Below are 15,006 nucleotides of genomic sequence, written 5' to 3'. Positions count from 1 at the left end.
CTGCTTCGGATTCTGTGTCTCCCCCCACCTCTGCCCCTCCCCTGCTCATGCTCTGTGTCTCTCTGTCTCTCAATAATAAATAAACATTAAAAAATTTTTTTAATAAAAAATAAATGAGGACTTTAAATTTTTTTAATGTTTATTTATTTTTGAGAGAGATAGAAACAGAGTGTGAGCAGGGGAGGGGCAGAGAGAGGAGGAGACACAGAATCCGAAGCAGGCTCCAGGCTCTGAGCCGTCAGCACAGAGCCCGATGTGGGGTTTGAACTCATGAACCACGAGATCATGACCTGAGCTGAAGTCAGATGCTTAACCAACTGAGCCACCCAGGTGCCCCAAGTAAGTGAGGGGCTTAAAAAACATGACACCTTTAGGGACACCTGGGTGACTCAATCAATTAAGCATCCAACTCTTGGTTTTGGCTCAGGTCATGATCTCACAGCCTTGTGGGTTCAAGCCCCATATTGGGCTCTGCGCTGGCAGTGCAGAGCCTGCTTGGAATTCTCTCTCTCCCTCTCTCTCTGTCCCTCCCCTTCTTGTGCTGTCTCTGTCTCTCTCAAAATAAATTTTAAAAATTAAAAGAAATTAAAAATTAAAAATACGACACTTTCAATTAATAAACTGGGAATAAAGACCTAATGGGACCACTCAACAACAATAACTTTTAAATTTTTTTTTTAAGTTTATTTATTTGAGAGAGAGACAGAGACAGAGTAGGGGAGAGGCAGAGAGAGGGAGAGACAGAATCCCAAGCAGGCTCTGTGTTGCCAACACAGAGCCTGACGCAGGGCTCAAATTCAACAAACCATGAGATCATGACCTGAGACAAGATCAAGAGTCAGATGCTTAACCAACTGAACCACCCAGGTGCCCCAATAACTTTTAAATGTTAATGAATTGTCTAAAAGGACATAGAATCACAACCATCACAAGAAAAATGTAGTTTTTAATCAAAAGTATACAGAAAAATAGAAAGTAGATGATTACAGAAATAGATCAACTGGTCAGATTTATGTACATACTTATCATTTACTGAAGATTTCCACTTTCACATTTAAAAGAGTAAAAGTAATAACTTCAAATGAAAATAATATGTAGATTAGAAATGTAATTATAACAATCTAATTTAAAAATGGACAAAGGGGGCACCCGGGTGGCTCAGTCGGATAAGCGTCCAAATTCAGCTCAGGTCATGATCTCACAGTCCATGAGTTTGAGGCCCGCAGCAGGTTCTGACAGCTCAGAGCCTGGAGCCTGCTTCGGATTCTGTCTCCCTCTCTCTCTGCCCCTCCCCTGCTCGTGCTCTGTCTTTCTCTGTGTCTCAAAAATAAGTAACGTTAAAAAAAAATTTTTTTTAATGGACAAAGGATCTGTGTAGATATCTTTTCAAAGATGTACAAATGGCCCAATAAGCACATGAAAAAAAAATGCTTATCAACAGCCATCATGGAAATGCAAATCAAAACCACAATGGAGGGGCACATGGGTGGCTCAGTCGGTTAAGTGTCCAACTCCTGATTTTGGCTCAGGTCATGATCTCAGGGTTCATGGTTGGACTCCATGCTGGCAGTGTAGAGCCTGTTTGGGATTCTCTCTCTTTCTCTCTCTGCCCCTCCCCTGCTTGCGCTCACTCACACGCGCACGCTCCCTCTCTCTCTCAAAATAAATAAATAAATTTAAACAGTTTGGCAATTCCTCAAAGAGTTAAATATAGAGTTACTATATGACCCAGCAATTCTATACCTAGGTATCTACGTAAGAGAATTGAAATGACATGTTAAAAAAATAAAAAGAGTAAAATAAATGTAACATAAATTGGTCTATTCCATGAATGTGGTATATTGCTCCATTTATTTAAGCCTTTTCGATTTCTTTCATCAGTATTTTACAGCTTTCAGCATACAGATCTAAAATATATTCTATTAGATTTATACCTAAGTCTCTCATGTGTCTTTTTTTTTCACTCAACTGTAAATGGTCCTATTTTAAATTTCAATTTCTATACAAATTTTTGTAAACTGACTTTGTATTCTGCAACCCTGCTAAACTATATGTAATTCTCATCAGAGGGTTGCTCCCTTATTTGTAAAGCTAGGAATTATGATTTTCACATTGCACTATAGCTAAGAAACTAAAACTTTAAAAGTAAATTTGTTAAAATGCTAACTCTTCCCAAACTGATTTATAGATTCAACACAATTCCAATGAAAATCCCAGAAAGATTTTTCAAATAGAAATAGATAAGCTAATTCTATAATTTATATGGAAAAGCAAATGAACCAAAAGAACAAAAACAATTATGAAAAAGAAGAAAAAAGTTGGAGAACTCACAATACCGGTTTCCAGTCTTACTTTAAAGCTACAATAATTGAGACAGAGTGGATGTTGGTGCAAACATACATATAGATCAATGAAACAGAACAGGAAGTCCAGAAATGGACACACCCATGTATGGCCAACTGATTTTCATCAAAGAACAAAGACAATTCAATGGGAAAATGGATTTTTAAAAAATGGGAAAAAGAGCAGTCTTTTCAACAAATGGGGCCAGAACTGAACATTCACATACAAAAAAATTCACACACACACACACACACACACACACACACACACACACATGAACCTAACTCAAATGATATACAAAAATTAACTCAAAATGGATGAAAGACTAAATATAATGCCTAAAACTATAAAACTTCTAAAAGAAAACACAGAAAATGTATAAAACACAGAAAATCTTTTTGAACTTGGGGTAGGCAAAGATATCTTCAATAGGAAACTGAAAACACAATCCATTAAAGATGGACTTCATCAAAATTTAGAACTTCTTTTCTGAAAACTACTGTTCATAAAATGAAAAGACAAGACATAAACTGTGTGAAAATCATATAATTGAAAAAGGACTTGCACCCAGAATATATAAAGACCTCTCAAAACTCAATCATAAGAAAATAACGCAATAAAAAATATGCAAAAGATTTGGGCATTTCAACAAAGATATAGAGATGACAATAAAGGCATGAAAAAATGCCTCTCACCATCATCAATTGTTAGCAAAATGCAAATTAAAATCATGAGATACCATGGGGCACCTGGGTGGCTCAACTGGTTAAGCATCCAACTCTTGATCTCGGCTCAGGTCATGATCTCATGGTTTGTGAGATCAAGCTCAGCACTGGGCTCTCTGCTGACAGAGCAGAGACTGCTTGGGATTCTCTCTCTCCCACTCTCTCTCTGCCCTTCCCCTGCTCACATTCTTTCCTTCTCAAAATAAACTTAAAACAAAGCCGTGAGATACCAATACCTATCAGAAGGGCTACAATTTTACAAACTTGTAAGACCATGCACTAACAAGGATGCTGGTAGGAATGTAAAATGGTATAGCTACTTTGGAAAACAATTTGACAGTTTCTTATAAAGTTAACATACACCTATCATATGACCCATTAATTCCACTCCTGGGGATTTATATATCCAAGTGATCTGTTCACATAGAAACCCGTGTGTGAATGTTTGCAGAAGCATTCGCAATTGTCCAAAGTACAAATTACTAAGACGTCCTTCGGCTGGCAAAGGGATAAACCAAGTGGTGCATCGGCACAAAAGAACAGCAGTCAGCAATGAGAAGGGACAAACTACAGATACATGCGACATGATGACTCTCAGGCATTATATACTAACATTAAAGAGGTCATATTCAGAAAGCTCCGTACTGTATGATTCCACTGAAGTGCCATTCTGGAAAAGGCAAAACTGCAGAGACAGAGAACAGTTCAGTGTTTGCCCAAGGCTGGGTGTGGAAGGAGAGGCCGACAGAAAGGGCAGCACGAGGGAATTTGAGGGGGTAATGACACTATTCTGTATTTTGGGTATGGCGGTGGTTACATGACCGTAGGTAACGGCTGAAATGTGAAAAACTGCTCACTAAAAAGGGTAAATATTACTGCATGCAAATTATACCTTGATTTTAAGACTGGGAAAAATACATGTATAATATATCTCAAAATATACTTGTTATTTGTACGCTAACCAAAGTTTCTACAGAAAAAAGAGAAGTGTGAGAACAAAGACTGCTTCTTTCTAGGCGTCCTCTCAACTTCCGACACATCCTATGAATCATGGCCCCATCTGAAAAACGTATGTACTTAATGTACAAATCAAAACTGCATTCTTTCCCAGAGGAATGTGATTCTTATAAACAAACATGAGGAGAAATCACTTACAGCTAGGAAACAACAAGAAAGACAAATAGTACATTTTGAACTCCTTACATCATTGTAACACTGACGAAACTTCAGGGAACAGAAATAACCCTGGATTACAACTCGGATTTATATGATTGAGACATTATTTATTAACATAAAATAGATATAAAATGCCACACACAAAAAATTATCCTTTCTCTTACATTCTCTTTGTAAAGAGTAGAAAACGAGTATATTTTACAGAAAGAAAATAAAGAAAAAAGGGTAAAAAGACATGAGTAGACCTGGAAACAGAAGTAGGGTCAGATTACAAACCTGTCCATAGGCTCTTAAGGTCGATTCTCCCATTTTCCAGTTTATTTGCACCTCTCAAGAAATTTATCCGAGGGGCGCCTGGGTGGCTCAGTCAGTTAAGTATCTGACTCTTGATTTCAGCTCAGGTCAGGATCTCGCAGTTCGTGAGTTTGAGCCCCGTGTGGGGCTCTGTGCTGACAGCTCAGAGCCTGGAGCCTGCTTTGGATTCTGCGTCTCCCTCTCTCTCTCTCTGCCCCTCCCCCATTCGCGCGCGCACGTTCTCTCTCTCTCTCTTCTCTCTCTCTCTCTCTCAAAAATAAACATAAAAAAAAAAAGAAATTTATCTAAGACTCTGCTTTCTCCCCCAAAACTGTGGCCCCACAGGACAGAGCTAGTCAATCTCTTCTCATAATCCTCTAATACTTACTGACCCACTTTGTGGATCTTTTCATGATGAGAATATTTATTGAAGTTACTGGATGCCAAGAACTGTGCTAAGTGCTATACCTGCACTAGTTCATTGAACACTCATAGAACCCCACAAAGGTAAGTGCTATTGTTACTCACTTTATATTTTAAAAATTGAGGCACAAAAACGTTCAATTATTTGCCAAAGTCACATGGCTAATAAGTGGTGAACCAGAATTTTATCCCAGGCAGTCTAATTCCAAGAGCCCAGTCTGTAAATTGCTACATATAAAGATTAAGTTATTCATTCAACATCTATTGAGTACCAAGCACTAATTCATTCCTACACTAACGATAGACATAAGAACAACCAGGTTCGGAGTGCCTGGAGTGGCTCAGTTGATTGTGTCAGACTCTTGATCTAGGCTCAGGTCATGAGCTCACAGTTCATGGGATCGAGTCCCAGGCATGGGGGCTCTGTGCCGGTAGCACCAAGGCTGCTTGGGCTTCTCTCTCTCCCCGCCTCTCTCTGCCCCTCCCCCACTCACGCACACACTCGCTCAAACTAAATAAACTTAAAAACAAAAGAGTAAGACCAGGTTTTACTCTACCCTCCAAGAACTTCTGGTCTAGCTGGGCAAGGCTAACAACAAAGAAGTATAATACACTGAGTATATCCTGTGTGGGGGAAGTGACAGGGGGGTGACAGAGAAAACTTGGGGTTAGCAGAGAAAGCTCCTCAGCATTGTCTATGTCCATCACAACAATATGAGTGTCCCATATTTTAGTCTCCCATGGTTCTAGCAGGCTGTGAACAAACACTGCTGAATGAACAGCTTAAAGTTGACCTACCTCCTCTACTTCTGTTGTGCCTGTACCTACTGCCGCTCTAAAACTTAACTCAAAAAGATGCGACAAGAATGGGTCGCCTGGATGGCTCAGTCGGTTAAGCTTCCCACTTCGGCTCAGGTCATGATCTCATGGACGTTGAGTTCGAGCCCCGCGTCGGGCTCTGTGCTGACAGCTCGGAGCCTGGAGCCTGCTTCCGATTCTGTGTTTCCCTCTCTCTCTGCCCCTTCCCCACTAGCACTCGGTCTCTCTCTCTCTCTCTCTCTCTCTCTCTCTCTCTCTCTCTCTCTCTCTCTCTCTCAAAAATACATATTAAAAAAAAAATGTGACAAGAAGCCAAAAACTACATTTATCTTGCTGTCCACTGTATATCCTTCACTCATTCATTTAATAAACATTTACTGATGGCTGATTGTGAGTCAGCCACTGCTCTTGGCATGGAGTACAGTGGTGAACATGTAAGATAAAGACCCTGCTCTCCTGGAAGTCACATTCAAGTGGATGAAACAATCAAAGAAATGCAAAAACCCCCACACGAACAAAACAAAAAACGGAACCAGATCTTTCAATTCATTTTAAATGCTACAAGAAAATAAAATGAGGAAATATGATCATCAACAATATCAGGTGTTAATTTAAATTGGGAAGACCAGGCTGTGTAAGGGACATGTTGGTTTAAAAAAATCTTTATTTTATTTTATTTTTAGAGAAAGAAACACTAAAAACCTCATTCAAAATTGGGAGCCAGAATTAACCTGTGTCATTTACAAAGAATTGCAATTATATTTTTTCCCAAAATTTATACACAGCTCAATTGTGCTGGGGCGCCTGGGTGACTCAGTCAGTGAAGTGTCCGACTTCGGCTTAGGTCATGATTTCACAGTTCGTGGGTTTGATCCCCACATCAGGCTCTGTGCTGACAGCTTGCTTCAGATTTGGTGTCTCCCTCTCTCTCTTCCCCTCCCCGGTTCACACTCTCAAAAATAAACATTTTTTAAAAATTTTTTAAAAAGAAAAAAAGAAAAAGAACAGATGCTGTTCACACATTCACCAATTTTATATAAAACTGATTTGATTTTCATAAGCAGTGGCTTTGCTTTACTTCAGTAAAGAAATTTTGGCCATATTGGGGCGCCTGGGTGGCTCAGTTGGTTGAGCGTCTGACTTTGGCTCAGGTCATGATCTCACGGTCCGTGAGTTCGAGCCCCGACTGGAGCCTGGCGCCTACTTCTGATTCTGTCTCTCTCTGTCCCTCCCCTGCTCGCTCTCTGTCTTTCTATCAAAATTTAATAAACATTAAAAACAATTTTAAGACATTTTGGCCATATTGCATTCATGTTTTTGTTTTTGTTTTTTTTTTTTTAGCCTTTATGCTGCTTCTAAAAAAGGGAACGACTACTAAGGAGCTACCTGCATGAACAAAGGTCCTGGCAAAAGGATGCAAAAACTTGCTTCTATAACACTTAGGGTTTTTGTGTCAAAGGCACAATATTCAAATCCAACATTTGAAAGAATGTAACATGTAACATAACATTCTGTATTTCAAAACGCTTTAAAATGGCTTCTGGAAGGAAATTGTATGTATAGAGTAACAAAGGTAGTTATTTTTTACAAACGTTGCAAGTAAATGGACATGAGGTTTTAAAAAATTAATTAACACTGATTTTGGCAAGTCATTTAACTGCTATGAGCCTCCATTTCTTTCCCACAGGTAAAATGACATTAGAGGATCCCTCATGGGTCCTCTTCCAGCCCTAAATGCCTTGTTCTCCTAAGGAAATAGAATGTATATGATTCAGAAACTTTATGCATGAGGAAGGCAGGTGTTATTGTGGGCACTTTTTAAAAAGTGCTCATTTGGGGTTCAGTTTTTATGACAATTTTCTCCTGATGCTATAGGTGAGGTAAGGATGTAAAACAAGTGAGAATATTTCCTATATACCAACAGAAAATATGGGGAAGAAAAACAGTTATGATGTTCAGAAGGAACGCTACCCGGCCTTAAATGTTGGACGGGAGAGCCCCGTAATAATAGAATCACTGGAAAGGAAACTGTAATTTCCACTTTTATTCTATTTCCTTTTTTATCCTCTCCTGCAGAGAAAAGTCCAGCTTTAATTTTCTAAATCCGAAAGAGGTACCGAAAGTCACGGAAATCCCTGCACGTTTTTTATTAAAGACAGGGCCAAAATATTGAAGAGGCACTATCTGCCTACACCAATCATCAATCTTCCTTAGCGCCGAGGACGCCGTTTCCAAATATTATCACCACCAGCCCTCACTCCGCTGCAGCCGACACTCACCAACATCCATTTTTAAAAATCCATTTACGCTGAGCCCTTCATCCAAACCCATCAACAACCATTTCCCTGCAACCGTGGTTTGGACTGCCCGAAACGTCCAGCCAAGCAAGGGCTGAGTCCTGCCAACAGGGAGACTGCAGACTGCGGTGCTGGGCAGGGCAGGGCCGCTCCTCCCGCCGCACGCCAAAGCTTTCCGCCTCTCCCGAGTGATTTAAGAGGGTTCGGGACCCAGATAAGACCCCGCCCTTGCAGCCACGACCCCGGAACGGGAGGAGGAGAGAGGCGGCCTCAGCCCTGCGGAGCCAAGCCTTTGGAAAAACAGGCAGCTCCTCCCCAGCGGCCAGCGGCGGCCCAGGCTGGGCGAGCGGCGCGTCGGAGCCGGTGCGCGCCCGGCGGCTCCCAGGTGGGTCTCCGCAGCCGGGGACCGCGGCCCGGGCTCCCGGAGGGGGTGGGGGCGGCGGCGCGGGCCGCGATCTCGCCCGTCACGATTCACCCAGCAGAGTGGGAAAGAGGGAGGGACTGGAGGCAGAAAACGGAATGGAATCAGGGAGCTCGGGGAATAAAGAAGGAAGGGGAGAAGGGAAGGGGGGGAGGTGATGGGAGTGAAGAACGGGGGTGCAGGGGAGGGTGATGGGTGAGGAAGGGGAGGGTGATGGGATACAGGCGAGGCGAAGGGGAGGGATGGGGTGCTCGGGGTGAAGGGGGAGGAAGAAGGAATGGCGTGAAGGGGGATGGGGTGAAAGAGAAATGGGGGCGAGGAGGGAGCGATGGGGTGAAGGGGGATGCAGTAAAGAGGGAAGAGAGGAGTGGGGATGAAGAGGAGGGATGGGTGAAAGAGGATGGGGTGAACAGGGGAGGGGTGGGATGCAGGGGGAGGAATGCGGGAAGCGGAGAGCGGGGGAAGCAGGGAAGCGGGCGCGGGCCGCTGGAGGCCAGGAGGGACTTCCCTGCGAGGAGGGCGGCGCCGAAATAACGGGACCCTCCCAGCCCGGAGCCCCCGGTCGGTCGGGCGGGGCGAGCCGCCGGCGTGGAGGCCAGGCGCCGCGGCAGGTACGGCGCCCCGCTCCTGCCCGGCAGCCGCAGCCCTCGCCTGCGGGAGGACCCCGACTCCACTTACTCTCTCCGACCACGGCTTTGAGGCCAATGGGGGCCATCGTGCTGCGCGACTCTTCGGGCACCGAGTCTCCTCAAGCGACGCCCGCGGACACGGCGCCTCCCCAGGTCAGCGCGCTCTGCTGGCCGCGGCCCTCCGCTCCGCAGCCTCGCTCGGGCTCGACTGAAGCGCGGACTCGGCGCTGAGGCGCGACGCGAACCAGAGTGAGGCTGCCGACCTGCCGGCGCGCGCGCGCGCGCGCGCGGGCGGGGCCGGCCGGGGGCGGGGCCTCGTGCCAGCCGTCCCCGTCACCCGCGCGCCTCCGCCAATCGCACTGCGGCCCGGGGGCTCGGCCCCGCCCGCCGAGATGCGGCTGGGCGCGAGGCGGTTCCTGGCTGGCGCGAAAGCCGCGCCCTCCCCCTCACCTCACGCGCCGCGCGCACCCGGCCAGTCGCGCGCTCCCAGGGCGCAGGGTCCTAAAGTCTCCGCCGCCGCCTCCGCACCTGGCCACGGGCTACTGACGAGCTCCGTCGTCCTGAAACCGCGTTATGTCCTGTCTTTCCTCTTTCTGGGAACCCTCCATTGCCCCCCTTGCCCACATTAGGAACTCAGAGCCTCCTAACCACAACATAACTGGAGGTTTATCGACGTTATCTTTCCCCCGGTACCTATATCCACATAGCCACCATTCACTGAGCTCTTGTGTGTCAGGCTCCATGCTGAGCGTCTGACTGCATCATCTCATCAAATCCCCAGTAATTAAGCATTGTTTTTAATCGCCATTCTCAGATGGAAAAAAAACAAAACCTGAGGCTACGAGAATTGAGCACTAGAGTTGCTCTCAGGCTGTGTAATAGTCACTGACAAATATTTACTGGTCTCCCACCACTACTACATACAAGCTACTATTCTGGGCATTGGAGCTGCAGCCATGTACAATACGGACACCCATCCAAGTCTCTGGGCACTCAAAGGCTAGAAAATTCTTTTTTTTTTTTTTTTTAATAAGACTTCACTTTTTAATGTTTATTTATTTTGTGAGAGAGTGAGAGAGAGAGAGACAGCGAGTGGGTGAGGGGCAGAGAGAGAGGGAGACACAGAATCCCAAGCAGGCTCCAGGCTCTGAGCTGTCGGCACAGACCCTGAGATCATGACCTGAGCCGAAGTCGATGCTTAACCAACTGAGCCACCCAGGCGCCCCATAAGACTTCATTTTTAAGTAATGTCCACACCCAATGTGGGGCTCCAACTCACAACCCTGAGATCAAGAGTCGCATGCTCTATGGACTAAGCCAGCCAGGCACCCTGCAAAGACTAGAAATTTCTAAGTGCCAAATCTGATAGGAACATGCTGCAGGACGTCTCAGGTCTCAGCATCTCCTTACAGGAGTCCATGTTACCAAAGTGATCCCAGGTCAGTTTTTGGTGGACTTTCTTTGTTGATGAGGGAGGTTACTTTTCAAATGTGGCACAGGACTCACCTCTGACCTCAAAGAAAAGCGAATGAGTTGAGCCAATTAAAAACCAAAAAGGACAGAAGAGCTAATGTTCATAAAATCAGTGAATACTCATTAAAATTTTGGAACAACTCTGTGAGCTAAGTCCTCTTAATATTATTAAAAATAGGGGGCCCGGGTGGCTCAGTTGGTTAAGTGACTGACTCTTGATTTCAGCTCAGGTCATGATCTCACAGTTGTTGAGTTCAAGCCCGGCATCTGGCTCCTCGCTGCCAGTGTGGAGCCTGCTCAAGATTGTCTCTCTCCCCCTCCCCCCCCCAAAATAAATAAACTTTAAAAAAAAAGGTAATAATATTTACAGATGAAGATATTGAGATTCAGATAAGTGCTTTGCTAGTAAGTGACAAAGACCCAATTCCAGAATCTCAATTCTGAATCATTATTTTATAGTGAGCAACAGCTAAAGAAGCTGAGGCCAAAGGAGGACTTTCCAGAGGTCCCGCACAATGAACAATGGCAGAGCCAGGACAACAGGCCACACTTCGAGTTCTGCTATCAGCCCCAGGGCAGGAAGATGTGACCACCTTCTCATTCCCACCCCAATCTACCCCAACAGAACTTTCACATGCCTATCATTTTCCAGTCTAGGCTCTGCCTTTTACCCAAGGTATTAATAGTCTCAGGGTGCATTCAGAGGAGGAGATAATTTGTAACCGTGAGGGAGCCGAGGATGCACTTTAATGCTGCATGCACCCCCACCCCCACCCCTTAGCCAGCAGAGACTGCCCTCAAGGAGCCAGTATTCTAGCTGAGGAAACAAGACAGGAATCAAGAAGTCAGACACAGCATTGAGTCACTGTCCTAATAAGTGCTGAAGCAGGACAGGGGCTGTGAGAATGAGTGACAGAGCACCTGACTCAGTGGACCTGGTGTGGTACAGTCAGGGCAGGCCTCCTTACATGAGTAACAGGGAGCAAGAGAGTGCTGGGAGAGTGTCCCAGAAAATGCAAAAACCAAGTGCCAGAAAAGTGTGGCTTTTCCAGGATCGGAGAGGGGACCTGTGTGACTGGAGGAGAGTCTGACGGGCAGGATAGAGAGGAAAACCCCCAGGAGTAGGCCTCACTGCAGGGCTCCAGGACATTTTGGTAGCCTGGAATCTGTGTGGGGACTTCCTCAGAGGTCACAGGCAAAAAATATATATATAGCAGCTTGTTATTTTCTGCAGAAGGAAGGACAAAAAAAGAAATCTTTTCCTGTAGATGTGTACCTGAGATGTTCACTAGGGATGGCAAAAATCAGAACGGATGTTATTCTAAATAGGATGGTTGAAAAAGCAGGTGGGGTGACAGTCTGTGAACTCACTCAGGAACCCAACCCCGGAGTGGTAGATTGGAATCTTCCTGGATGTGGAATCCAAGACCTGGCATGAGACCTCTTTGACATCTCTGAGCCTTGCTTTCCAAGTCTGTGAAACAAAGACAGGAAAACTTCTTGGCCTCAGAGAGGGCAGCAAGATGACCTACACGCTAAGGTAAAATCCCCCTTTGCTCTGTATTCCTTATTTGCATATACATTTGATACATCCCAGGCACCACGCAAAGGGCTCTCATGAATTTTCACTATAGCCCCATGAGGTCAGTGCTCTCATTATTTAATTTTCCTCGTGCATAGGGAGGTCAAGTCACTTGCCCAAGGTCACATGGCTCTAAGCGCAGACCCGGGACTAGTGCTCTGACTTCCTGATGCCCAGGGAAGAACGTCCAACACCCAGTCGCGGTACCAGTGTCATGACCTAAGGAGAAGGGTTGGCTGTGTAGACTGTTTGCTGGAAGAGTAGCAACAAACGGAACTTGGATCTCTAGGGAATACGTAAGCAGCCAGCCCAGCCTGAGCGCGGGGCGGGGCTGCGGCCGCAGGAAGCGCTGGGATGGTCCGCTGCCCGGCAGGTGCGCTTGCAGCTGCGCATGCGCGGCCTGCAGGCTCTGCAGAGCCCTGGTGCGGACCAGCCGCTGGGGGTAGGCAGAGTCCTGTGATTTACGCACGGGTCATGTGACGGCAGAGAGCCTGTTTGTGGCTCGGCCACTGCACCAACAGGAGATAAGCAGGTGGGGGGATGGATGCAGAGTGGAGCGCTGGAGGTTTGGGATAAGGACGGGAAACAGCGTGGAGTGACCAAAGGAGGGGAGAGAGGGACAGACGAGCCAGAATAGGCAATGGGGCAGACCAAGTTGAGACGGAAGAAATGGGGTACAGTTGCTGCCACGAAACCTGGTTATACTGTGGATCCAGTGGCTTGGGTCCCCCGCATACCCAGGGCCTGTTGGAGAGCCCTGGGTCCAGAGTCCAGGCCTCTTCTCCGACGGTCTCCGAGCTTGCACCTACCTCCCTTCTTTTAAGCTGCATCATCAGCTGCATTTTTCCATGTTAACCCCCACCCGTTCTCATGAACACTGGGCATTTAGATTCCCCTACATTATTTATTTAAAAAAATTTTTTTTTAATGTTTTTATTTTGTTTCTGAGAGAGACAAGGGTGTGAGCAGGGGAGGGGCAGAGAAAGGGGGAGACAACAGAATCTGAAGCAGACTCCACGTTCTGAGCTGTCGACACAGAGCCTGACAAGGGGCTCGAACTCAAGGATTCTGAGATCATGACCTGAGCTGAAGTCCCATGCTTAACCCATTGAGCCACCCAGGCAACTTGTGGTTTCCGCTACATTCTTTAAAAAAAATTTTTTTTTCAACGTTTATTTATTTTTGGGACAGAGAGAGACAGAGCATGAACAGGGGAGGGGCAGAGAGAGAGGGAGACACAGAACCGGAAACAGGCTCCAGGCTCTGAGCCATCAGCCCAGAGCCCGACGCGGGGCTCGAACTCACAGACCGCGAGATCGTGACCTGGCTGAAGTCGGACGCTTAACCGACTGCGCCACCCAGGCGCCCCTCCGCTACATTCTTTTAGAAGCAGTTTCTAGGGGCACCTGGGTGGCTCAGTCGGTTAAGCATCCGACTTCAGCTCAGGTCATGATCTCACACTCTGCGGTCGAGCCCGTCGTGGGGCTCTGTGCAGACAGCTCAGAGCCTGGAGCCTGTTTCAGATTCTGTGTCTCCCTCTCTCTCTGCCCCTCCCCTGCTCATGCTCTGTCTCTCTCTGTCTCAAAAATAAATAAAAACATTTTTAAAAATGTAAAAAAAAAAAAGCAGTTTCTAAAGAATTAAACAAAATAATATTTACAAGATTTTTTACCTAGGACTGGGAACCTAGTCAGGACCCAGTGCATGTTAGCTATTAATATCCTTAAAAGTGACATAACATGAGGCTGTGTCTTGCCTCTTTTGCTGCTGTAGATTCATTGGCAGAGAATGAAAAAGTAATTGTCTTCATTGCAGCCACCCACCATCCCAGCACCTACAAAGAGCCGCTGGGCTTGGAGTTCTTGAGTTTGGTAGATCCTTGCCCCCCAAGAGTGAGTTAACAGATTTTTGTATCTGAGGTCAGAAAATAATATCAAAAGGGCTTTGTTTTCAAAGTCTAGGCCAGGGTCTCAAATTCAAAGGACTGTAGAGGCCATGCAAAGGTGAGGACACCACAGATAAAGACAACTGCAGACCATATACCTTGCCCAGAGGGGAGTCCTTACTCAGCTCCAATCAATAGTTTCCATGCAGCGACGTAGAATCTTGACTGTAGGAATTGTGACATCTCCCAATGGTTAAGTATCACAGTGGACTAAAAAATAATCTTTAGGGGTGCCTAGGTGGCGCATTGGTTTGGTCATGCAACTCTTGATTTCGGATCAGGTCACGATCTCATGGTTGGTGAGTTCAAGCCCTACATCAGGCTCTGTGCTGATAGCATGGAGCCTGCTTGGGATTTTCTCTGTTTGCTCCCCGCCCCCCACTCATGTTCTCTCTCTCTCTCTCTCTCTCTCTCTCTCTCTCTCTCTCTCTCTCTCAGAATAAAAATAAATTAAAAAAAAAAAGATTAGGGGCACCTGGGTGGCTCAGTCAGTTAAGCAGCTGACTTCAGCTCAGGTCATGATCTCATGGTCTGTGAGTTCCAGCCCTGCGTTGGGCTCTGTGCTGACAGCTCAGAGCCTGGAGCCTTGCTTCCGATTCTGTGTCTCCGTCTCTCTCTGCCCCTCTTCCCCTGCTTACCCTCTGTCTTGCCCTTTTTCAAAAATAATAAACATTAAAAATTTTTTAATAAATAAATAAGAAAGAAAGATTATTTTGTTAATAACACCACATTGGCCAAACATCGGAGGGACACATCTGGCCCCCAAGCCACCTGCATCCAAACTCTGAGGGACTAATACCTCTTCCCAAAGGGGAAAGGTTGGATTCTGCCATGCAACAGGTTCCCGGAGAGGCACTGGATTTTACCCTGCTCACATAG

At 45.9% G+C, this 15,006-nt stretch overlaps 1 protein-coding gene across 3 annotated transcripts in view; it reads right to left on the bottom strand.

Annotated features, from left to right (window-relative positions):
• STXBP1 (syntaxin binding protein 1) overlaps nt 1–9,378 on the bottom strand; it is a 74,652-nt gene extending 65,274 nt beyond the window's left edge. Inside the window, exon 1 of one of the 3 annotated variants that reach the window (XM_086684097.1) lies at nt 9,177–9,378. In XM_086684097.1, coding sequence (XP_086540223.1) covers nt 9,177–9,213 — 37 coding nt within the window. In that variant the 5' untranslated portion in view covers nt 9,214–9,378. The remainder of the gene's footprint in view (nt 1–9,176) is intronic. The other 2 variants (XM_086684099.1, XM_086684098.1) reach the window with 2 other exon arrangements.
• Nucleotides 9,379–15,006: the final 5,628 nt, after the last annotated feature.

The sequence above is a fragment of the Puma concolor genome, chromosome D4, assembly GCF_028749965.1.
Source record: "Puma concolor isolate L17-30 chromosome D4, mPumCon1.1.hap2, whole genome shotgun sequence".
In the NCBI taxonomy this organism is placed as follows: Eukaryota; Metazoa; Chordata; class Mammalia; order Carnivora; family Felidae; genus Puma; species Puma concolor.
The sequence above is the reverse complement of the archived record's forward strand: the minus strand, read 5'-3'. Positions and strand labels throughout refer to the sequence as shown.